At 40.4% G+C, this 26,978-nt stretch overlaps 1 protein-coding gene across 2 annotated transcripts in view; it reads right to left on the reverse strand.

Moving 5' to 3' along the window:
* The window catches only part of RALGAPA2 (Ral GTPase activating protein catalytic subunit alpha 2), a 199,832-nt gene that overhangs the window by 19,433 nt on the left and 153,421 nt on the right, over positions 1-26,978 (reverse strand). For both annotated transcript variants that reach the window (XM_089516358.1, XM_089516359.1), the window contains one exon: positions 6,246-6,367. In XM_089516358.1, the coding sequence (XP_089372484.1) occupies positions 6,246-6,367 (122 nt within the window). The remainder of the gene's footprint in view (positions 1-6,245; positions 6,368-26,978) is intronic.

A 26,978-nucleotide genomic window follows, 5' to 3' on the forward strand; every position in this document is an offset into this window, starting at 1 on the left:
CCTCCTCCTCCTCCCGGCCTGAGAGGGAGCCTAGGCTGTCTCCCAGGCCGAGAAGGGCGGGGGGAAGCCTGGCATCGCAGAGATCTCCGCGGTGCCAGGCTTCCTCCTCCTCCTCTCGGCCTGGGAGGGAGCCTAGGCTGTCTCCCAGGCCGAGAAGGGCGGGGGGAAGCCTGGCATCGCAGAGATCTCCGCGGTGCCAGGCTTCCTCCTCCTCCTCTCGGCCTGAGAGGGAGCCTAGGCTGTCTCCCAGGCCGAGAAGGGCGGGGGGAAGCCTGGCATCGCGGCGATCGCCACGGTGCCAGGCTTCCTCCTCCTCCTCTCGGCCTGAGAGGGAGCCTAGGCTGTCTCCCAGGCCGAGAAGGGCGGGGGGAAGCCTGACATCGCGGCGATCTCTGCGGTGCCAGGCTTCCTCCTCCTCCTCTCGGCCTGAGAGGGAGCCTAGGCTGTCTCCCAGGCCGAGAAGGGCGGGGGGAAGCCTGACATCGCGGCGATCTCTGCGGTGCCAGGCTTCCTCCTCCTCCTCTCGGCCTGGGAGGGAGCCTAGGCCGGCTCCCAGGCCGGGAAAGAGGTGGAGGCTGCTCCTCATCGCGGCGATCGCCGCAGTGGGAAGCGGCCTCCTCCTCCTTCCTGGCCTCGTGGAGGCCTTGAGGACCCCGCGGTCGGAGCTCCGACCGCGGAGCTGCCTCCAAGGCCTCGCTGGGGCCTGGGAGGGAGCGTCTCCGCGGCTGGAGCTCCAACCGCGGAGAGCCTTCCCAGGCCTCAGCAAGGCCTTGGAGCCGCCGCGGGGCCTGAGGTGGCCGCGGTGGGCGGGGCCGTCCCGGTTTGGGCCCCAAACCGGGCCGGGACCGGGACAGCACCGCCCAAACCGGGATTGTCCCGCCCCCCGGCGGGATATGGCAACCCTACACATGAATGACCTCACAGTGAACAGATACACTTGGACACAGCAGTGATTAGATCAGTTCTCTCGGCAATCTAGTATGTCCATTTCAATTGATATTTTACGGGTCCAACTGAAACTTGGATATTCTGAAACATGTGTTTTCCGATATGGATTTTGGGATGCCAACATCACACAAGCTGAAATTCACATGCTAGCATCAAAATATGTCTGTCATTAGCTCTTGATTAAGTTATTGGGAAACTAAACACTAATTTACTTTTCTGGAACATTAACATTTCCAGTAACTGAGGAAGTTAACTATAATTAGCTCTATGGTTTTTATTTGCTCAATTCTATTAATTCATTAGCTTAGTGGGAGCTAAATTAGCATCTCATGTCTGACAAGTAAGGTGAAGATGTTCAAGGAAGTGGCTGAGTCATTTACTATTGAAAGAGTGTTATTATTTAAAAAAAGTGATAGCAGATAGTCATTTCTCTTCTTCAAGATCTCAGAAGTGCCTATTGGAAGAAATGCAGAAGAGATTAATCACCAGATTTACTTTTTCCATATTCTAACCTGTTGCCATATTGCATATTCCTTATCCTGTTTGCCACAGCCTTACTAGATCATATGACTGGGTCAGTGGAAAAATGGACGTGGATTTTTGTTATATTTAAAATGCAAATATTATAGAAGACTAGGAGTGACATTATTTAACTTGAGCATGTCCATTAAAAAGCTATATAAAATAAAATAAACTATTGTATATGGCTAATGTAGTGAAATGTTAACTGGCCAAGATGGCTAAGAACCAATGAGCTGAATCCAACCCCCTTCCTGCCATGGTGTTGTGTGGTCAACTTGGATTTATGGAGATCCTATCCTAGGGATTTCTTGGCATGAGTTATATCCCGTTCACCCACTCTTTTCTATGTTGAGCATTTTTTTCATCTTCAAGGAATGTGAGTTATAAAAAGGAGGAAGCGGGAGAGGGGAAGAATGTAGTTGCAGCTTTAAGACTAACTGGTTTTTATTTTAGCCTGAGCTTTCATGGATATAAACACACTTCTTCAGATGCGGTACAGAGTGAAATTTAAACCTTAGGTTATAAAGTATATTTATATAGTTGTGGGAGTGGGATAGAATGTAATATGATCCAGAAAAAAGCAAATTATGCCCTTTGCCCTAAATATGCAAATACCCCACTCCCACAACTGTATAAATATTATTTTTAACCCCAGGTTTTGATATCACTTTGTACTGTATCTGAAGAAGTGGGCTTATATCCATGAAATCTCATGCTAAATGTGGTTGTCTATGTCCATAATAAAGATTTATTCTATTCTTATGCTAAAATAAAAACCAGTTGGGCTTAAAGGTGTTGCTACTTTCTTACCCTCTTTTCCCCTTCCTCCTTTTTATGCTGTAACAGACTAACACAGCTACTTCTTTGAAATCCAGGACAGAAGAAAAGAAAAAAGTAAAGAGTTGGTAATGATCATAGTAAACACATCAAGGACTCTTTTGGCACATCAAAACGAACACTTTTATTATGGTATAAGATTCTGAAATGCTCCACAGTCCATTAAAGTCCATGTAGTCCATAAATAAACAGCTGCCTGTGAAGGACAGGGCATACAAACACACGCATGCTGTTATTTCTTAATTTTAAAAAAAATTATTATTTTGATGTATGCACTATTAAACTGTTTTAAATTTAATTGAGTTGCATTATTATAACTTACTTAATTCTGATTTAATACTATAAATGACTGAGTTTTTTCACTTTACTTTTTAATCATGTGAACTGCCTTGGGTACCAGCTCTAGGGAAAAGATGGATTATCAATCAAAACAAAACAAATCAATAAATACACGTATGTTGCCTTGAGACTTTCTGGCGTTTTCCCTCAGAAAAGCTCACTTGCTTTTTCCTCGTGCCAAGTAAATAACCAGGGACTGATAATTTCTGATCCTCCAGCTGCTGGATTACAATTTCCTTCATAGCCACCAATGACAGTGGCTATGATGTGAATTGCAGTTAAATATCTGGAAACCTACACATTGCCCACCTTTGGTCTAGAGTCTAGACATTTTAATCTGGATTTGGATATGCTTATGCTGCTGATTCTTTAGCTTGTGGTACTGTTCTAAAATCCTGTATATGTCTACTCAGAAGTAAGCCAAACTGAGTTCAATAGGACTCATTCTCAGTTTACACTATAAAGTTGTACACTACTATAAAGGTTTGCAGTCTTGCAGCACAATATGGTATGGGTGCAGACTGGCTAATATGTAGCCCTGTTGTCCAGAGCCAAAATCATGAAGGATTTTTTTTAAAATCTATTTTCAAAATTCCTTTTGCCCTGATTATTTTAATTTTTTCTCTCATTTGTTTCAACAGGAGGGAAAACAACCATATCAACTCTAGAGTAACACAGTCTTCCCTCCCACTATTCCTGAGCAGGAGAGGGCTTTGGATGTGGCCCAGCATGCCCATATTTTGCCTTTAGAGCTATCACACTTAGTGGAACTTTCTGGCACTGGTCAGGAAGGACCTCTACAATGAGTCTCCCTCTCTGTCTGTGTGGAGAAAACCTCCAGGATCCAATGGCTCTTGGGATGGCCTCACAAGAGCTACAGAATGGCACATCCAGTTGTCGTTGTATAGAAGCATTTATACTGTCCTATCATTCTGATATCTTAAATTGCTGATATTCTTTCATGTCATCTTCACTCCTCTGTCGTCTGTGTCCAAGTCTGCCCTTCGCATCATATTTTCTGCATTCAAGTGGGTGATAGAATGCAGCCTTGCCGGACTCTCTTGCCAATTGGGAAACAGTCTGTTCTGATAGTTGCCTCTTGTCCTAAGTATAGATATACTGTATATAAGGATGTAGTGGCACTCCCATGTTTTTAAGAGGCTTTCATAGTTTTCTGTGATCTATGCTATAGTCTATAAAGCACAAGCTGATTTTTCCCCTTGGAATTCTGGTACACTCATTAGACAATGAGGAAATTGAAACAGCAAAAGAGTTCCTGTACCTTGGATCAAACACTGATCAACACAGAGACTGCAGCCATGAAGTAAGAAGAAGACTAGGAATGGGGAGGGCAGCTAATGAAGGAAATAGACAAGATTCTAAGGAGGAGAGATATACAATTAAGCACTAAAGTTGGAATCATACATTGTATCCCCCATCACCATGTTAGAGTTGGACAGTGAAGAAAGCAGAGAAGAAGAAAATCAATGCATTTGAAGAGGTGGTGCTGGAGAAGAGTGTTGAGGATACCATGGGCAGCCAAAATAGGTCCCTGAAGAGATCAAGGGTGAATTCTCCCTTGAAGTCAAGATGACCAAATGGAGGCTGTCAACCTTTGGTTGTATCATGAGAAGGCATGACTCATTAGAAAATACAATAATGCTTGGAATGGTAGAGGGCAGAAGAAAGAGAGGAAGGCCACATGCTAAATGGACAGACTCAATTAGAGAGACCATGGGCATGTATTTGCAGGACATGAGCAAAGCAGTGGAGAACAAGCAGTGGAGAATAGGCATCTCCATCTTGGAAATGGCTCATCCACAGGGTGGTCATGAGGTGGGGTAGATTTGAGGACAGTTAACAACAATAATTATTCTGAACTATAAATTATCCTGGAAAATTTCTTTTATACTGTTGAGTGGGACAGTAATTATTTTCAATAAATGCAGGCCAATGCCAAACACAGATGCTAGTAATTCGGGGCCATTTATTTTCTAGACAGTTTAGCCTACTGAGACTTATCCCCAGGGACTTTACAGATAAACCTTATAATGGCAAATAAATAAAGTGCAAAGCACACAGGTGTGTTCTGTCAGAATACTGGGCTGTTTTTTGGGCTACTGAACCCACATTAAAAAAAAAACCCATGACAACTTCCATGTATAATAAACACACTCAAGAATCAAGCATTTATGGTAAAAGAATTACATTAGGGGATTTACGTATTTCTTTGGGGGCTCTATTACTATTTTCCATTGAATTTATTAGTTAAATGTCTCGATAACATTCAAATTAGTGGAACTTCTATACTTTTATAAAATAAATGACAGAACGTTGCAGTCTTGGCAGGATATGTAAAGAATTCAGTTCACAGCTGCTCCACATTTTTAATAGAGAAAACATTAATCAAAGCTTTACTTATAAGCTTTTCTAATGTTGTTTAGTATTCCAGTTCAACAAAGATCAATAGAGGCCATCCCCGTCTCTTGACGCCTCTCCAGGAAGCAGAGGTGCGATTATGTAAATAGCAATGGTTCCTCTATACTTCTGCCAGCTTGCTTATCTCCAAAGCCTTCTGCCTGCTGCTATTGGCGACCAATACAAGTACATGCGTATGCGTATACCTCTTATCTCTTAACAAAGCTCGGAAAGCTCAAGGACTGAAGCCACTAATGTTAAACAGTGATGCATGCCTGATTTTATTTGTAAAGTGATTCATTTCAGTAAATTTAATTTGTTATATTTCTTAGTTCAGATATAAAGATAGTCAGTCAGTTAGAATAAGAGAAAGAAAACAGATGCGCCTAAACATTCACTAGGGTTTGAGATAATCCATCAATTCAACAATCCAACACAGAATCATAATATAATTAGGAAGAGTCAGTTTCACAAAATGGGTATAAACAGGGAATAAAGGAATTTGCATTAAGAAATCCATCTGGTTTGCCTCATGTCCCTTTTGTTAGACAGAGTAATGAATTATGAAATGGACTCCCAAAACAAAAGCCTTCATTTAAAAGCATGAACACATGCATATACACTCTTAAAATAAAACTCATCATAGTCCAGTAATGTATAGCATATACAACCATTAGCATTATGGTTGACTGACACAACCCCATTTTTTACCCTGCAAACGGTTAATCCTTGGTCCTAGTACTGAAGAAGCATAATCCCCATTTAGCATCAGAAGCAATGCTTTCTGCTGTGAAGAACTATTTTTCAATAAGTACGCACTGATTCACGAATGGGTTTTGCACAACATATTCTCAGCACAGCAAGAAGCCTACACTCTTGAATGAATCAGAACACATTAGTGAGAGAAAGTTCATTAACCTTGCTAGATTCAGAGGTTAACAGGATAGCTAAAGAAAGGAACTGAGTGAACAGCTCTGATGCAAAACAAATTAAAATGAATGTCATCACTCCTTTTGATATTCATTAGCTAATTCAGAGGGAGAATGCTCTTCTTAAATTTGCAACCATTTATCAGTGGAAAACAGGTGTACATCTGTCATTCAAGTGCTTCTCTGTGGTGAAAGAAATAATAATAATAATAATAATAATAATAAATAGTAGCAGCAGCAACTGAGACTCACCACATGCACCAAGTGAATAACTGGGAGAAGGACAGAAGACCTGAGCAGCAAAATCCTCAAATGTCATTACTTCTTTGTGATTCTGGATTATTGCTTCAAGATACAGTGCTCTTTCCTCATAACTGTAGGAAACTGGTTAAGGAAGCCTATAGGATTTGAACTCTAGCACTGCACAAACATATTTAACCCATACAATTTACAAAGAAACTGTATATCTCATTTGTCACAATATATTGTCAAAACCATATGATTCCAAGTACTGCAATAATTAATATCTTTCTGGAATTGAAATGGATGCAATACTTCAGTACTAAGCTAATTAAGAAAGAGGCTTGTTTCCAAACTAAATTTGGGTGTCAATGTAACAAATGAAAAAAATTGTCATGTAACCACGAAAGAAAAGCATTACAGGCATTATATTCTTTATTACAGATTATTTCTACATAAAATAATCATTTTTAAAATGAATTGTGTACTTGAGGTATATCCTATAAAAGAGAAAATATAAGAAAACATCATTGCTTCATTTAAAGTAGAAAGATTTATATAATTATTAAGTTTTGTGATATGCTAAAGTCACAAAGTCTTTCTTGGAAAATTTTCTTTATACATCAGAAATCTTATTTCTTAATGTACCCAATTAAAAAAGAAAGAACATATGTATATTCCAGTTTTAATTATGGTGACAACAAAGCATCTAAAACCAACTGTATTGCCTTTTAATTAAAACCCAGCAACCTGGAACACACACCATTCAAATGCATAATAAAAAACCAGTCACCAATAAAACTTACAAGCGTAACAAGCTGAAGCAACTTTCCAGCTGTCTTAATAGGACCCCTGCTTGTGATAGCTTTTCATAAAGGAAAGAGCAAATCTCTCTCTTTGTGTGCAGCTTCTGTTTTCTTTGAAGGTGAATCATGCACTTCAAATAACAGGACAACATTCTGAACAAACCTACAATGGATTAAAGCATTTCACATATGACTTTATGAATTAGTCACCTAAACTGCCAGTAGGACTTCATTTCCTCTCACAATTTAAAAATAGGTTTTAGTATGTTCCTAGTATTTTCCAAATGTTAGAAAATATCTTAGTTTTACGTAACACTTGCAGGAACGGAAAAAGGGCAAAGTCTTAGCAACTTGCTCATTTAGGTAGCACATCATACAAAAGACTTGACACTAGTAAATGATTTGAAAGCTATTTACGTTCAAACATCAAAGTCAACAGATCATCAGCTAGGAAGGAAACAAGGTGAAAACGTTTTCAAATACATGCTCAGTATCACCCCTGCATGGCAGCAACATGTACATACATGGTTGTTCACACAATGTACCTGCTGACATTTTTATTTACTTTGTGCTTTCAAAGACCATTCTTGTTAGTACAAGCATTGGCCTGTGTACCCGACTGTATTTGGGGCTGCTTTACTGTTATAGGCTGAACTCCTGATGACTCTTGTTAATGAATAGGCTGCCAAACTTCCTATGAGAGGAGGCACACGCCTAGAATCTATTCTAAAGGGACTGACTGATGCCATTCAGATCTCATTATGAACATGCTTATTCCGCATAGCACTTGGCTGTTGCCAGGGCTCCCTATTCCACACTGAAACAGCAAGCCGCTGGTCCTGAACAGCAGGATGTTAGGCCTGAGTGGCCGTCTGGTGCACAGACTTTCTGACACTAAGCTGGCACGTGCTAGCGCAGCAGGAGAAGACCAAGGCGTGACAAATTACTGGAAGAGCTAAGCTAGACTTATGGCTGAAAACCACCTGAGCCTGTGGACCTCTGTGGGCCTGCCATCTACTCTCAATTCCTCGCTGGCCCTTTTAGTCAGCAGTCTGCTCATGGGCTCAGTTCAATCGAGGCAGATAAACTGGAAACTCTTTTCATGCTGTGCCTAATAACATTCTGTAAAAAAGGCTTCAGACACCCAGCACATAAGCACAGGATGTAATAAATGGTGGAGGTGCCCAAGTGCATTTTGCTAAGATACTACAAATGGTAAATTAATGCAAGTCAATAATGAAATGAATAATAATGATGCTATTTCAGAGCAGTGTACATATTCACACAGTAATGAGAGCAGAAGTAATAATGAGCAACAATATTGCTTCCCCAAACCATGTGGAAATCAACAGTTATACATCTATAATGTGATTACTGTATACAGTTTCTTTATTCATAAAAGAAGGAAATTTCCCAGCAACGTGAAACTGATTTTTCCTGCATGTTCAAAAGGTAGGTACCAGGAAGCTAGAAAAAACAAGAACGCCAAAGAGTTTTCAAATCTCTATTGTCTTTCTTCCCCTCAAGGGTTTCAGCCTGATTTCTAGCTATTCTATAGCAGGCAGAAGAAACACTCCTAGTTTGTGAGGCGCTCTTTGCAATGGAATGGAAGCTCACCTAAGAACTACTATGAAGTGTTTTCACTTGTAAACTTGGGAAACAAGTGGAAACAAAAGGCATAAAGGGGGGAAAGGAGGCAGTACTTTTCTGCATTTTAAGTATGTGAAAACGATAAGCAAATAAAAAAAAAAGAATAGTTCTGATGGATCAACTGGATCCACAATGGATCTAGTACAACATGCTGTTTGTACAATGACCAACCAGTTGTCTATGAGAAATTGACAAGCAGGTGAGTGCAACTCCTTGTGCTCACTCCTCCTTGTGATCCACCAGAAATGATATATAGGGGCATAATGTCTCTGATATTGACAGGAACATATGGCCGACATTCTGTTGGTGTTTTACACAAGCAAAAGTTACCTTTTACATGCAGTTGTCCTTTTTTGGCCAATGTGTACAGTCCATATTCTGTTGAAGATTATGACAGCAGAGTTGTGTGGTGCCATTGTACATTATTCCACATTCTGAACTGTTGTGTACTGTGAATCAATATGTACTGGGCTCTGTAATGTTGCAGTTCTGTAAAAATGTGGTGCACTGTGATCAATGCATACCTTCATGAGTGTAAAATTATACTACGTCCTTTTGTGTACTGTTTTTGGGTGGTTATATCGGCCAAAATACCGTAAAGGTACCAGATACCATCTGATCTTGGAACCTAAGCAGGGTCAGCTTGGTTAGTTCTTGGATGAGAGACCACCAATGAATCCCAGGTGCTGTAGATTATATTTCAGAGGAAGGAATTGACATAACCATCTCTGAGAAAACCCTATGAAATTCATGAGGTTGCCCGTCGTCAATATGCAACTCAAAGGCACAAGTACACACAAGTATAAGTACATACAGACATTCAACATGACTAGTAGCCACTGACATAAATATCATTTATGAACCTGCTTTTAAAGCTGCCAATGTTGACAGTCATCAATCATATTCTACAATTTAAGAATTGTCACAGTTTGACTATGGGTTGTGAACATAACAGTTCCTTTTGTCTGTTCTGGATCTACCAATATTCAGCATCAGCTGATCACTCAGTATTATTATGATTATTATGATCTAGTATCAGAATTCTGTTCTGAGTACATAATGACCAAAATTGATCCAACTCATCTTGTAAGCATTGCAGTCTCCCTCTCCTATGGCCAATTCTGTGCTGTCTAGGAGTGGGGGGACAAGTGAGGAAGTGTTGTTCCTAGTCATACTGTGATAGACATCTGCACAGATCTCCATGGGCCCTTGCAAGCTCTGCACATGGCATTCTTGCAGTGAGTCCAGCTACAAGAAAATATCTGAATGTATTCCTGCTCATCTCTTTCTCTCCAAAACAGGAAAATGGCCATGTGAAGGGGAACTGAATGCCTTGGAAGGTGAGGGTTTTTTTTGGGTTGCATCGGCAGATGTAGCTACAAAGACAAATGTACAGAATACTTCTCTGATACATGATCTTGGCAGTGCATGTGTAACTTGATATGCAGAGGTGCAAATAATTACTGTTTTTTGAACTCACTGCTAGAGATTGGTGAAAAGGCCAAATCATCAGGGTCCTTAATGTGGGTTTTTACCGGAGCATTTTTTGAGGAGGATGCCCATAGTCCTGTTTCAGTAATTACTTAAGACTTCTCAGTATGGACACTGATGGAACTGCCGCAGTCACCTGCAACACTTGTGGGATGTTTGCCTTCTTGCCTACAGATGTGGAGAACTTTACATGCACCAAGTGCAAGTTAGTAGCACTCTTGGAGGAGAAAGTCCAACAGCTGGAGTCCAGAGTAGCTACATTTCAGCATATTAGGGAGCAAGAGGATTTCCTGGACAGAACAGAACAAATGATCTTGGATGGGGACCACACAGAGGAAGTTGCTGGGGCGGAGGAGGTGACTTCACAAACACAGGAGGCATACAGCTGGAGGAATGTCATGTAGAGAACTTGGCCAACAAGGGATTATTCTGGCAGCTTGCAGCTAGAGAATCGATTTGAAGCTCTTTCCCTTATCAAGGAGGACGAGGAAAAGCATCATGGACAGCCTTCAGGAACAAAGCAGGGGAGCCTGAGAGTCCCACCAGAGGGAACAGTTGCTGCTAAGCCTCGGAGGAGGCATGTGGTTGTAGTGGGGGACTCCTTGCTGAGGGGTACAGAAACAGTGATTTGTAGGCCTGACAAGATGTCTCGAGAGGTGTGTTATCTCCCTGGGGCAAAGATCCCTGATGTGACAGAGAGGCTCACAAGACTGGTTAAGCCTACTGACCAATACCTCTTCCTTTTGGTCCACGTGGGAACCAATGATACTGCAAGACACAGCCTTCAGAACATCAGAAAGGATTACGAGGATCTTGGTAGGAAGCTGAAAGAAATGGATGCACAAGTTGTCATGTCGTCTCTTCTGCCAGTTGAAGGGCATGGTCCAGGAAGGGAGAGGAAAATAGCAGATGTAAATAACTGGCTCCGCAAATGGTGCCGCTGAGAACGATTTGGATTCTTTGATCATGGGCTGCGGTTCCACGGGGGTGGGGGCTTCTGGCAACGGGTGGGTTGCATCTCACGCCAGTTGGAAGAAATGTTTTTGCCAACAGTCTCAAGAATTTGATCAGGAGGGCTCCAAACTGAGTTCCGTGGGGGAGGGAGACAATATTATGGAAGGTGAAAGGGCTGGAGAAAATAGTCAAACTGACATAAGAGGAAACAAGACAAATAAGTGCAAGGACCCAACAGTGGGAGGCAAAAAAACTTGCACAGGCAGCAAGTAAAGAGGACCCATGGTCTGTGATATCTCTTTTTCTGCTATGGCTCCTAAACCTTGGAATGACCTGCCGGAAGAGATTCGCCAATTATCCTCATTGGACGCTTTTAAAAAAGCAACAAAAACCTTTCTCTTCTGGCAGGCCTTCCCTAAGTGATAACCGCCAAGAACCGATTCTATCAGTCCTTCCTACTATATCTCCTCATCATTCGCAAATTGTAGAATAATCTTGTAGTGTTGTATTGTATTGTTATATATTTTAATCCTGTTTTATGTTAATTTTATAGTTTGGGAGGGAGGGTTGGGTCAGGGTTTTGTGGGTTTTATTGTTTTTATATTGTGTATCATAAACTCTGTTGTTACCTGTCTCAATCCCCAAACGGAAGAGGCAGGATATAAATAAATATTTATTATTATTATTATTATTATTATTATTATTATTGGAAATAAGCAAGATGAACTTGAACTCCTAGTTCAACAAAGCAAAAATGATATACAGTAATAGGCATCACTGAAACCTGGTGGGATGAGTCTCAGAACTGGAATGTAGAAATAGAGGGGTATAACCTTTTTAAGAGAAATAGGCCAAACAGGAAAGGAGGAGGAATAGCCCTATATGTCAGAGATATTTACACCAGTGAAGAGATCCAGGACATCAATCCTGGAAGCCAGGTGGAGAGCATCTGGATAAAAATTAAAGGGGAGGGAAACAACAGGGATGTTATTGTGGGAGTCTAGTACAGACCCCCAAGTCAGACGGAGGAATTGGATGATGCCTTTCTAGAACAGATGACCACACATTCAGAAAGGAGAGATGTAGTAGTGATGGGCGACTTCAACTATCCTGATATTTGCTGGAAGTCAAACTCAGCCCAATCCTCAAGGTCTAGCAAATTCCTCCCTTGCCTGGAAGACAATTTCATTTTCCAAAAGGTGGAAGAGGCAACAAGGGGGTCAGCTATTTTAGATATGATCCTAACCAACAAGGATGACTTGGTTAATGGGTGCAAGTGGTGGGATCATTAGGTGGGAATGACCATGTTCTCCTGGAGTTTGTTATATAATGGAAAGGAGAAGCCAGGCATAGTCAGACACGCATTATAGACTTTAGGAAAGATGATTTCAGTAAACTTAGGGAAATACTGGCGGTGATCGCATGGTCAGGAATATTAAAAGATAAGGGAGTTCAGGATGGATAGGAGTTTCTCAAAAGGGAGATACTGAAGGCACAATTTCAAACATTTCCAGTGAGGAAGAAAAATGGGAGGTGTCTCAAGAAACCAGGACGGATGACTAAGGAACTTTCAACTGAGCTAAATTTTAAACGGAACATGTATAAGAAATGGAAAAATGGGGAAATCACCAAAGAGGAATTCAAACAAATAGCTAGCCTTTGTAGGGGTAAAGTCAGAAAAACTAAAGCACAGAATGAACTCAGGCTTGCTAGAGAGGTTAAGAACAATAAAAAGGGCTTTTTTTGGATATGTCTGCAGAAAAAGGAAGGCAAAGGAAATGGTAGGGCCACTGCGTGGAGAAGGTGGCAAAGTGCCAACAGGGGATAGAGAAAAGGCAGAATTACTCAACACCTTCTTTGCCTCTGTGTTCTCAGAAAAGGCAAAGGGTGCTCAACCTGAGGATAATGGAGCAGAGGACAGAATAGGGGAATTTCAGCACAGTAAAGAGATAGTACAGAAATACCAGGTTAATCTAAATGAATATAAGTCTCCAGGACCAGATGAACTACATCCAAGAGTATTAAAAGAACTGGCAAATTGTAATATCGGAGCCATTGGCAATAATTTTTGAGAACTCCTGGAGAACAGGAGAAGTCCCAGAAGACTGGAGGAGGGCAAACGTTGTCCCCATCTTCAAAAAGGGGAAGAAAGAGATCCCAACAATTATCATCCAGTTAGTCTGACATCAATACCAGGAAAGATTCTAGAACAGATCATTAAACAGAGAGTCTGTGAACATTTAGAAGGCAATGCCATAATCACAAAGAGTCAACATGGGTTTCAGAGAAACAAGTCATGCCAGACAAACCTTATCTCTTTTTTGATAAAATTACCAGCTTGGTAGATGAAGGGAATGTTGTGGATATAGTATATCTTCATTTCAGTAAGGCTTTTGACAAAGTTCCCCATAACATTGTTGCAAACAAGCTTGTAAAATGAGGGCTAGACAAGGCAACTGTTACATGGATTTGCAATTGGTTGACCGGCCGAACCCAAAGGGTGCTCAACAATGGCTCCTTTTCAACCTGGAGAGAAGTGACCAGTGGGGTCCCACAGGGTTCTGTCCTGGGCCCAGTGCTATTCAACATCCTTATCAATGACTTGGATGACAGAATTGGGGGCATACTTATTAAATTTGCAGATGACACCAAATTAGGAGGAATAGCTAATACTCCAGAGGACAGAATCAAAATTCAAAACAACCTGAATAGGCTAGAAAGCTGGGCCAAAGCTAACAAAATTAACTTCAACAGGGAGAAATGTAAGGTACTGCACTTAGGGCGGAAAAATGAAATGCACAGATATAGGATGGGGGACACCTGGCTGAATGAGACTATGTGTGGAAGGGATCTAGGAGTCCAAGTAGACCACAAGTTGAACATGAGTCAACAGTGTGATACGGCAGCTAAAAAGGCCAATGCAATTTCAGGCTGCATCAATAAAAGTATAGTGTCTAGAACAAGAGAAGTAATACTGTCTATGTATTCTGCTTTGGTCAGGTTCCACCTGGAATACTGTGTCCAGTTCTGGGCACCACAATTAAAAAAGGACATTGAGAAACTGGAGCATGTCCAAAGGAGGGCGACTAAAATGGTGAAGGGTCTGGAAGCCATGCCCTTGAGGAACGACTTAGGGAGCTGGGGATGTTTAGCCTGGAAAAGAGAAAGCTAAGAGGTGATATGGTAGCCCTGTTTAAATATTTGAAGGGATGTCATATTGAGGAGGGAGCAAGCTTGTTTTCTGCTGCTCCAGAGAATAAGACCCAGAACAATAGATGCAAGCTACAGGAAAAGAGATTCCACCTCAACATTAGGAGGAACTTCCTGACAGTAAGGGCTGTTCGACAGTGGAACACACTCCCTCGGAGTGTAGTGGAATCTCCCTCCTTGGAGATCTTTAAGCAGAGGCTGGATGGCCATCTGTCAGGGATGCTTTGGGGGTTGGACTGGATGGCCCTTGTGGTCTCTTCCAACTCTACGATTCTATGATTCTATGATATATTTATATATATATGTATATATAAAGGCAAAAGTATACCCCACCAAAATATCCTGAAAGCATCACATTCTGTCTGACATTGGAAACTAAGCAGGGCCAGTCCTGGTTAGTGCTTGGATGGAAGGCCCCGAATGAATACCAGCTGCTGTAGGCTATATTTCAGAGGAAGGAACTGTATTTCCTGTCTAAGAAAACCCTATGAAATTCATGGAGTTGTCATAGGTTGACAGGCGACTTTAAGCCACGTAACACAAACAAATATACACCAGTGTAGCTATACTAGATTCTACAGCTGAGCAAACAGATGCATGCTGGGCACTATGGCCTTGAGCAAATCCACTATGACCAACTCTGTCCCCACCAAGTCATAGTGAAAATGAGTGCTCTGTGTTCTTGTGGAAGGAGTGGTTGAATTAGAGACTGACTAGACACAACTATTTTTATGCTAGAGAAGTACAACAACAGGATTCTTGCTTGTGCACTTAAACAAAAAGTCAGGGAGGGACTGCAGACATTATTTCAGCATCAGCTATCAGAAGATTGTGCCAAGTACTGTAAATATGTAACCACGTCATCCTCTTAAATAACATCTTCTCATATATTAAGGACAAAACTTCAAAGGGATAGTACACATTATCGGTTATGGTCCAGTAGCATGCACAGCTGCGTAATTTTAACCTGGAAATTTTGGGGGAATTCTGTAAGTGCTTGAGATAAGCACAATCAGATAATGCTTACCAGATACTTGCCCAATTTGTATTATAAAACCAGTCTATATTATAAATATAGGAATGGGGAAAAATATTATTTTCAAATAGTTTTAAACTTGTCATCAGCTAGTTTCTAATTGCTACTGGCTATTATAATCCTATGCTTGTTTGCTCAGATGTAAGATTACTACACAAGGCTTTTAAACCATGATTCCAGCAGGGAAAAAGTAGCTTTGCGGATACTTACTGCATACTACCGCCTCCAACCTGTAGCTCCTGTGTTCCTGAGGTGTGATTTGGGCATACTTTTTCACTGATGGGGGAAATTCACCAATAACCTAACAGTTATGAAGGTCTCCAAGTGCAAAACATTGCTGCCAGGGCAGTTCTGTTACTGACACTTCAAACTTTATTTAAAAAGCAGTTCCATCCAGTTCTTAAGTATGAACAGATTACCAAAGAACATGGACTCAAAACTAGAGCTGCCAGAGTAAAAACTGAGAAGGCTCCTGTACCTTTAATGGTTGAGCAGAAGAGGGAATTTAGCTAGGTACTGGTTATCACTCAAACATGTAACAAGCAACACCTGTGGAAATTCCTTCTTCTATCCAACCAATAAAGGTACAGAAGCCCTCTCCAGTTTTTACTCTGGCAACCTGACAGTATAATTTGAAGCAGTACAGGGATAAGTGAGTCTGTCACATACTTAACATATGCAGATTGCTATCTGGAAAAAAAAATCCAAGAACTCAGAAGGTGGTAGTTGCTACTCCCTTTCACCTTTTTGAGCTATTCGGCATTATTTTACTCAGACCTTTCCTGTTTCAGCGTTGCCCTCTTCATGTAAATTAATTAAGAAACCAGAGATTGAGAACCACAAACTGCAGACACCTGGACCAGGGTTACTGTTGCATTAAAAAGAATAGAAAGAGTATAAAGACAAGAGTCACTTCAGTGGGCAATGTTTCCAGCTTGTAGCCTCATAGCCATACTGTGAACCCATGCTGTTTACTTCACTGTAACAATCAGAGAGGCCTAACAGAACACCTGGTCCTTTTGGATTCTGTGACTCCTTTGGCAGCTGAGTACAAAACTTCCCTACCAGGTGGTTGCACTTCAATTACATTCACTAGTCACACTAGAGTTAACAAGTACTCCATGAAAATCTTTAATGCATTACGAACAGTATGACTTTTGTTAACTGAAGGATACTTTTGCTCACATTCAATCCATGAAATTAAAATATTCCTTGCAAGAACACTGGTTGTAGAAGCTATACATGCAGACTAAAATGTAATGTGCCAACTCTTTATAAGCCTCTGTTAAAAAGGATTTCAACATTATTTGATCCAAATTTTGTTTTCAATCTGACATTTAAAATAGCAAATGTTTCTGTTTTGATTTCTTGTTAGAGCTTGAGTAATGTCAAACGTAACACACAAACTCAACTGATTCAATTTATTGTAAAGGAATGGTTTCAAAAAGCTCCTAAATCAATCTTTTATTTTTAAATACATTAGAAAAGATCAACTGAAGACATTTCACATTTTAGTTGATAGAAACTAGAAGAAACTTCCATATACTTTGCTCTTTTAAAATGACATGGCTTTCTTTTAAGTAACTAATATCCACAGTTCTTTGGAAGAGCTGAATTTCTCAAGGATTACAAATAAAACTGCACCAACCTTTCCACATGTTCTATAATAGGATCCAAAACTGACTACTGATATTACGCCTAATAATATAATTTCCGAAAATTGAACGCCACTTGCATATTCAAACACATCCATTCTTTGTAAAGGGTTAGGTAACTGTGTGGGAAATGGGGGGCAGTTTCTGTCCCTATGGGCCACACCAGAGAATCAATGGTGTATTGGAAGGGGAATCATTAATGGGGATGGGGAGTTTTCACATGGCCTGGGTCCCATTTAGAATAGACCCACTGAATCAACTGTTGAATGGTAAGTTAACATTTATATCAAACTAAAGGCCCATACAGACAGGCCCAAATAAAGCTGCTTTGGGTCATTTTGGAGGTATGCTGTTTAAATGATGCAAGCGTCCTAAGAGTCCGGAAGCCGCACCAAAGCCAAGCTCCAGTCCTAAGGATTGGAGTGTGGATTTGGTGCGGCTTCTGGATTCTTAGGACGCATGCATCATTTAAACAGCATACCTCCAAAGTGACCTGAAACAGCTTTATTTTGGCCTGTCTGTATGGGGCCTAAGTGATGCACTGTTTGTGCTCTAGTCAGTACTACCAATTGGATCCACCTTGGTATTATTTTCCCATTTTCTCTATTCAGTTCTTACATGAAACAGATTGAACAGCATCTGAGCTAACTATCTGTAGATATGATGAGAATGTAGCTTGTTTAGTGTAGAGGTAGGCGACCAGCAATAAGGGGCTGCTTATGGCCCTTGCAGCCCCTGTCCCCTGACTCATTTAGATTACTTGTTACTGACAAAAAATGTGTAATGCCTCCCCAGTTACACCACTTCCCATTTTTTATTTTTTTACAAAAGGTTACATTTCCCAATAAATTTTCCAAAGTATATTTCCCAATAAATAATACCCATTTTGTAAAACCAGAAGTGGATTTTGGCAATTTTTGTTCCTGTTTTCATTTCTGGGCATGACCCTTCCAGAGGCAGAAAAGTGCCCCCCTGCCCACTCCTAATTTAGTGAGATTGCTTTGGCTCACTACTACATCATGTGCAGGATTTAGAAAGTTCTTTTAAAAGAAGGAATCATCACCATTGCTCAACCCTCACTTAAATTCTGAAGCTGTTCCCACAAGTCCACCAAAGGATAATGAGAAAAAGCAACAAGTAAATTTACTTCTTACTTCACTTTGCAAAAGCCATGCCCGTTTACTCCCAATCTAACGAGTTTACAGGTAACATCATAACTTTAACATATAGCTTTCCAGCTCTGATTAATTGTATGTTTTGTCAGTTATCCACATCATTCCCATCACGCAAGGATGGACAACTGTGCAGGAGATATCAGCCTGATTTTTTTTTAATTTCAGGGTCTAGGGATTTGGGGGAGTTTCTGGTGGGGTATTAAGGGCTGCACTTAGGGGTCTCAAGGGCTGCATGTGGTCCGAGGGATGCACTTTGACCCTCTCTGTCACAAGGATAGAATGGACCCCTCCAAAATACATTTTTCATTAAATTAGGAAGAAGGGCCCCCCAGAAACCCCACAAGGCATTATATGGCTCAGGTCCAGGTGATATGAAAGATGTTATCTTATGATACGATTATGAGCCTGTCAGAATGTTAAGTCTTCAAAGAAGAGTTTTTTCTCCATCCCTCCACCTTCAGTGGTTCATCTAGTGAGTGTATGGGAGAAAGCTTTTTTGGTGGTTGCTCCCAGGCTTTGGAAACCCCTCCCAAGGAAGGCTTGCTTGCCCCCCCCCTTCTTTTTGCCAGCAGGCAAAGATCTTCATATTTAAGTGGGCCTTCAGCCATTCACTGGTTCGGGTAAAAGGATGTTCAGTGGATGTGCTGTATACTTTAATATGCCATGTTTGTTGTATGTGTTCTTAATTGTTTTAAATAAATGCTTATATTGGATTGGTTATTTCATGCTTTTTAAAACTATTGTAATAAATATTGTTTAAGCTATTTTATTTTAACTTATAGTGGCAACTGCTTTGGGTCCCATTTTAGAAGAAAGGTGGGCTTTAAAACCTACCTATCAACCAACCAACCAACCAACCAACCAACCAACCAACCAACCAACCAACCAACGGCAATTCATACCCATTTATGGTTGAAAACCACCTTGTACATGGAATTATAGAAGACAGATACAACAATTATTTTTCCCCAGTGATGTTGGTGTGCCTTTAATCCACTTTTAAACAAAGAGAAAGATAATAAAAATAAGATGGAACCTATCCCATTGATAACTAAGGGCCCAAACAGACAGGCCAAAATAAAGCTGCTTCAGGTCACTTTTGAGGTATGCTGTTTAAATGAGACACGCATCTTAAGAGGCCAGAAGCTGTGCGAAAGCTGTGCTCCAGTCCTCAGGACTGAAGCACGGCTTTGGCGCAGCTTCCGGCTTCTTAGGACACATGCATAATTTAAACAGCATACCTCCAAAGTGACCTGAAGCAGCTTTATTTTGGCCTGTCTGTTTGGGCCCTAAGATGTATCATTGCTAGGCATAACCTGAAGCCATCAAAGCAGCGAGTACAGCTTCATTTGATGTCTGCTTCTTTCAGCCACATCTCTTAAATGAGAACACAGAAAGAGCCATTCTGGATCAAATCAAAGGTTCATCCAGTCTAATATGTTGTAAACAAGTTAGGTCTGTTTGCAGTTGTGACTGACTAAATGCAGTCAGTTATGATACAATGCCATCAGCCACCTTTCCTCCCTACCCTTTACCTTCAAATTTGATGGGGACTTATATATAATTTGAAAGCTATCCTTTTGACTTATCTAGTGAAGATATTGCCCTGATAGTAATGTTGTCCTTTTAGAGAACATGCCACCTCCTAATAATGCTGCTTATTTTTTTTCTGCAATCCACCTCAGTTTAAGAACCAGTGTAAAGACAAATAATCATATGAGATTACTTTTCAAATGGAATTACAGTGGGCCCTTTGGATCTTCAAGTGTTTTGTTCCGGGCCCTCTCCACGGATGTCAAAAAACACGGATGCTCGCACCCAATTTTATTAAATGGCAGTGATGTGAACATACATGCTTCAGTACATCCACATTCACAACACTGTCATTTAATAATATGGGATGTGACAATCCGTGGGGTGGTTGAATTCATAGATCCAAAGCCTGTGGATCCAAAGGGCCCACTGTACATTTTTGCTGCTAACTCACCAGTCATGTGAAAGGAATGCTAGACTGTATTTTATAACATTTTCAGATACTTTGACATTTCAATGCTTCAGCAATGCTCCAAATATTTTGTTTAACAAAAGGTCCTGATGTGATTTTGGTACACAACTACTTGGTATGGCCCTTATTTGGTGACATTATATTCTGAAATTAACCAGATTCATTTATTTATATTCCTCTAAGCTCTAGCAATAGTCAACTACAAAGCTAGCAGAGTGTGTGTATATGGGGCAGACAATCTTCAGTGCAAAACAATGACCAGCAGTTCTGAATGAAAGGAGTGAAAATGAACATTAGCACATCAAAAGCACTCCTCTGTAAAAAAAATGGCATGGCTCACACTTTAATCTTTTTGACAATCTATTCATGAGTTGAACTGAATTCCATTTCCGACACAAATGGAAATGCACAGCACAAGAACATCTTTGCCAACAATAAAATAAGCACCATGCAGAGTTATGGTACTGCAGGCTTTCAAATACTCAGACAAATTGGCAATCCTTTTAAACTAAAGACACAGTGTCAGAAATTTTCCACAATAATAAAAAAATTACATCAAATAACTGCTGACTATATATTAAATGTTATTTTCTGTTCGGTGGCCTTGATCCAAGGAATCAGGACAGCAGGAAGTTTTCCTTTCCATTCTGTAGGTATCTGGTATTACTCATGACAATTAGTACATAGCATAGGTGCTAGATACAGGTTTCCCTAAACTCCTTGCACAGCTTCCTATTCTCCTAGAAACGGTGCAGATCTATAGGAAGCTCCCATAGGCAGGGGTGTCTTTTAGGCTCGTGGTACAGTTTCAATGGATTAGGAGGCAGAGGATTTGTAAAATAATATTTAAAGCTGTGGATAAACTGGCAATAGTTTCAAAAAGATACACAATAACCTGAAATAAATGTATAGACATCCAAAATGAAAATCAGTCTCTGATAGTAACTCCATGTTCAAATACAGATTTTAGCAACTGGACTGGGAAGTATACACACACATATAGTCTAAGGTAATGCGTCTCTAAAAAAAATTAATTATTTAGTTGCCATCTGTACTTTTGCTCACCACAGAAACATCTGTATGTGTATTTGATAATTATTACTGTTAGTCTCTCTCTTTCACACACACACCACACACAACCTTGTTCTTTATTATCTTTGACTGTCTTATTATACTGAGCTTTTTATATTGATGCTGTACTGTTGTAAGTGAAACACTCATTTGGGAGAAAGAAATAGCAGTCAAAGATGCTATGTGATTCCTTTATATGATAACAAACACTCTGTCTTTTAGTATCGCTGAAATGTTTATTGAAAGGATATGTTTTCTGAATGAATTCTTACTTTTGTTTTTTTTAGCACTGCTAATATATTTGTGAAATGTAAAATTAAATCTTATTACAATTGGAAGTACAAGGACATATATTTATTACTGACCATTTCATTTTAGTTCACTAATTTCAGTGGTACTTACTGCCAGGGGAGCGGTTCCCTGTATAGAAAAAATGTATATACTCTCTGCTTTGGAGACCTATTTAAGTGGAAGGGCAAGTTATGAATATTTTACATAAATAAAACTATTAAGACATATTTTAAAAGATTTCAATGCTATTTAGATCCTTACCAAAATGATTTAGATACTGTTTTAGACCAAGCCGTCAATCTACAACAATATAGTAAAAACAGCAAACAGAGCAGCAGCCAGAAAAATCGATATAAAGATAATGTGTCAAAAGGCATTGATGATGAAAAATATTTCCACTGGTGTTCGACAGACAGAACGACAGGTATGCCTCTTAGCTGAACATATTTCAGAGTCAGGATACAACGGTAAATGTTCTATCCAGGGTCACCACCTACTTCCAGATAGTGGGAAGGGGGGACTGTAGAAAATGTTCTTGATAAGAATGGCAGTAACTGAGCAGGTTGAAATGGAAGATGGATTTTTAGTTACCCTGGCCCTGCAGTGTTTAGTACTTTGAAGGTTAAAACTACTTTCTGAAATGGGCACAGAAACAGACATATGCCAATTTTGTTGTTTCAAGATGTGTGAGATATTTAATGTTCCAAATGCCTCATTTCATTCAGTAATCTAGCTGCCATCCTTTACATAAACGGAAGATTCTGAACTAGTATTATCAAGAGCAACCTCCCATACAATGGGATGTGGCTAGAGCATGAATGACTCCATGCAGACACTCTCTTTCCAGAGATATCGTAATGGACACACCAGTCTCAATTCTTGGGAAATGCACTACTAGCATTCTTGCTGTGGGACTGGATCTGCTGTCTAAGAGAGCTGCTCCAGTTGGAGCAAACCAAACTGAGATGAATCACCTACAAGAGGAGTGCTGTATTAAATTATTCATTCCTGCAAATGAGAACTATGCAGTTTTTCAAGAGATTTAATGTGAGGAGAAAGTCTCTGAAAGTTGGGGGGGGGGGATCCCCCCTGGCCTGCCCTCACATGACAGGCTGCCCCCCCCCCCGGTACCAGTCCCACATTACTTTAGGAGGTTGGGGGGGAGTCTGAAGCCTTCCAGGACCCTTTCCAGGATCTTTGCCATGAGACCTTAGGATGCAAGGCTATTCAAGGACTGGGAGAAAAAACTGAGAAAGGGGCTTGAAGAAGATTCTCCTTGAAGGGTTTTTCAGACACTTTAAAAGCCTCTTTTTTATTTCCCCCCTTGATCATTCAAATATTCATTCCATCCTTACCATCTATAGCCACAACTCAGTCTTGTCAGAAATAAGCTCCAGTTTATCAACTCTCATCCAGTTCATCACTAATTTCAGACATTAGCTTTGCATATTTACTATGTGAGCTAGATTAGCTGAAATGCATGAATAGAGTTGATTTAATCTGCACACTGATACAGTGTGTTGCATTTGCACACTGATGCACACTAATACCTCAAATCACCAGATGGAATCACACCATAACAGTAGCTATAAATACAAAAGAAAAAGAAACCATTAAATGCCCAATTTGCAAAACAAGCTAGGGAGCCTTGCTTAGTGTTGTAGGACAATTTCAGTTTCCTAAGGCTTCAGCCTTTGTTAAGGAAACAAAAAAAATTAAATATCATAGCCAAGCCTGTTAGGGTCTAGCTTTAAATCAGCAGAGTAGCAGAAACATGTTCTTGTCTAACTATGCTTCTCTAAGAACTGAGAGTGACTCTAAAACAACACAAGTAGCTTGCAGTTTAAACAAAAGTTTACTAATGGCTTTAATCTACATATACATCGAGGCTATAGCCTAATCTAGCTAATGAATAGTTCAGGTAAAGAAGACATCTTCCCCTCACCATCTTCCCAAAGAAAGTTGAAAGAGGAGGAAGATGGGGAACCAAATAGGGCAGAAGAAAATCTTTGTGAGAGAGAGAACTTCCCACAAGAGGGAGTGACCTGAATCACATGGTTTGTTTACCAATTTGCAAAGTTATTGCCCTGCGATTCAGTAGAAGCAAATGGGATATTTGAAGGAGGGAGAAAGCAGAGTTTGCATGCAGGAAAATCTATTTATCTAAGAAGGGGAAGAGACGATGCAAAAATCTCCCAACAAATGTTAACATGGTTTATGTTTGGTGCAAATTTAACCATGGTCAAAACTGTCAGAGGAAGCACAGGGCAAATAACAATAAAGAGGAAAGGAGCTAAGTGCAGGAGCATGCATGCCCATGGCCCACTCGCAATTTCTTAACTTTTAGGCTGGGAAGCTGAAAATTGTACACACATAAAAACCATCCCCTGGTAAAGGGCGAGAGTTTAATCTACCGTGAAAGCTCTGGCCCCTTTCTATTCTCTCATCCACCCCGCCTTTAGTACATCCACAAACAGTTATCTCTGCTGGAATTTTGTAAGGTTTTTGGCATTGTTTTCCTTTGCTTCGTCCTTTACATCCTTCATTACATGACCCTAGGTTTTACCCATGAGTCATATCAAAATCCATAATTTTGCCCCTCCAACCTGCTCTCTACTTATACATGATGTCGACATATAGTATATAAGTATATACGTATATACGGTAATTGTAGATACAATTTATTAAATTTTTTTTTTTTTTTTTTTTTTTGCTTATAAGGAGTTCTCATAAAGAAAAATATCACTGCAACTAGACCACAGAGGAATACCCTTAATAAATCAGAGCTATCTTCAAATAGTAACTGGAGGAAGAACAACTCAGCTGAATGAGGAAATATTTTAGTTTTTTAAAATGATGTTGTTATGCTTCTCTTACCAGTAACAATAATTCTCTCACCAAGGAGAGTGGTGCACAACCAGTAAAACACACACACACACACACACACTGATCCATGCTATAATTACAATAAATATGCAATATTCTGTGTTTCAAAAGATTGCTTTGTGAACGCAAGGAGGAATAGGAGGTGAAAGAATGCCACTGTAGGAATATATTTTATAATTGCACAAATTGTTGGCATGCAAGTTCTATTCAACAAATGGAAGAATACTACACGCCTTTTATAGGGCACAGAACACATTAAGAGTTCATTAATTAAACAGTGCTTATGGAACAGATGGAATAGCTATCTGGGTTCTAATTACAGTAAGTTGTACAGAGGTTTGCTGTCCTTAATGAGCTCAATAAAATGAATGATTACACATCAATCACAATTAGAAATACCTATAAGACGGGCTGAATAATCATGGTAACATGTCAAGCATGGGCACACAAGGAACAACAGGCATGGCAAAACCTAATTAGAAATAAAACAATTCATCCCAACCTCTGGGAAAGCTCAGGGTATTAGTACAACTTTTTAATGTAAACCCAAGCAATTAAAGCATCCCACCCTTGAAATATAAGTGAACAACAATCTGTGTCACCGGCTGCAGAAATGCTTCAAACATCACTTTTTCTGGTACTGAATATGTATCTTATTGCTGATTTCTATGAAGGCCAGCTTTACAGAATAGCTGGGCCAAAGTCACCTCTCCCTTTTTGCGGACTTGGGATCCACGTCCCTTGCTTATGTGTGAGTGGCAAATGAAGGGGGACAAAATGGGGCGCCCACCCACTATTCAAACCAATGGGACATGAATATTGGAGGTTTTCGTATTTTTTTTTGGGGGGGGGGTCCGAAACGGATCCCCTGCGAAAAAAGAGGGGTGTCTGTACTAGGTTTCAGTATTATATCTTTAAAGCTCTGCAAGAATCCCAACATAACCCTCACTCTCAATTAATGAAGTTAAAGATTTCCCATTGGATCAATTATTAATTAGAACGGAGACTGCAGTAAATTAATCAGAGGACCAGGACTTGGAGGGGCATTTATTAAAGAATCAGACACAATCTTGAAATGCAAAGATGTTCCACTGAATAGTAAAATTAGGATTGTCCATGCCATTGTATTCCCCATCACTATATATGGGTGCGAGAGCTAGATGGTGAAGAAAATTGATAGGAAATGGACTCTGAAATGGAGAAGAGTTCGGCCGATACTGTGGACTGCTAAAAAGACAAATCAATAGGTACTAGAGCAAATCAAGCCCAAACTCTATCAAGGAGTTGGACTGGATGGCCCTTGTGGTCTCTTCCAGCTCTATGATTCTATGACATGAGAAGACTAGAAAAGACAATGATGCATGCCTAGGCAGTAGGAGCAGGAAAGGAGGAAGATCACATTGCAGGTAGATAGACTCAATCAAGAAAATCATGGTTCTGAGTCTGCATGACCTGAACAGGGGTACTGAGGTTAGGGTATGTTGGAGATGCCTCATTTATAGGGTCACCATAAGTCAAGAAAGACTTGAAGGCCCTCAACACACACACACACACACACACACACACACGCTTACTTGCTCTGGTATCAGTGTAGGAACTCCTCCCTGCAGTCTTTGTTCCAAAAGGTTTTGGTGTCCCAACAAAGGAACATTGCTAAAGAAAATGCAAAGCTTAGGGATAAAATGAGATAGGATGGAGCCAGTAATTTTCTACCCCTACATTTAGGAACACATGGCGATAAAGGCGATAAATGACATAAGGTTGATAAATGGCATTTTCTAGTTTTCTACAGTTTTCATTTAAGGAAACATATTACAGTGTGCCTTTCGCGGCTTTCAGCATACGTTGAAAGACACACTGGAAAAAGCCCTCTTGCACCCCTGAAGAAGTAATGGGGTATGCGCCCTTGGTGTGCGTGCCATGCCACGTGCACAAACCCCATTATTTCTAATGGGGCTCCAACATATGTTGGATTTCCATTATGTGGTGGGATCTGGAACAGATCCCCCGCGTAAGGGAAGGGCCCACTGTAAAATAAAATTGTATTTAATGAATTGTACAAGTTGAGTATTCTTTATCTAAAATGCCTGGGACCAGAAGTTTTTTGGATTTTGGAATACAGCGGGCCTTTAGTATCTGTTGAAATTTGGTTCCAGGACCACCTGTGCATACAAAAATTCATGGATGCTCAAGTCCCATTATATACAACAGTATAGTAAAATGGTGGCCCTTATATAAAATGGCAAAAGCAAGCTCTGCTTTTCAGAATTAAAAAAATTTTTTTCAAGCAGTGTATGGTTGATTTCATGTACAGTCGCCCCTCCGTTTTCACGGGGGATCTGTTCTGGATCCCTCCTGCAAAAATTAAAACTGTCAATATTCAAACCCCATTAGCGTGTATGGTGGCACATGCCTGTGGGCGCTCATGAGCATGCACCCCATTTTGTCTCCCTCCATTTGCTGCTCGCACATAAGGGAGGGGTGCGGCTCCCAAGCCCGCGAAAACGGAGGGGCG

This window comes from Sceloporus occidentalis, unplaced genomic scaffold (assembly GCF_023333645.1).
Source record: "Sceloporus occidentalis isolate IW3139 unplaced genomic scaffold, rSceOcc1.0.p SCAF_3, whole genome shotgun sequence".
NCBI classification, from domain to species: domain Eukaryota; kingdom Metazoa; phylum Chordata; class Lepidosauria; order Squamata; family Phrynosomatidae; genus Sceloporus; species Sceloporus occidentalis.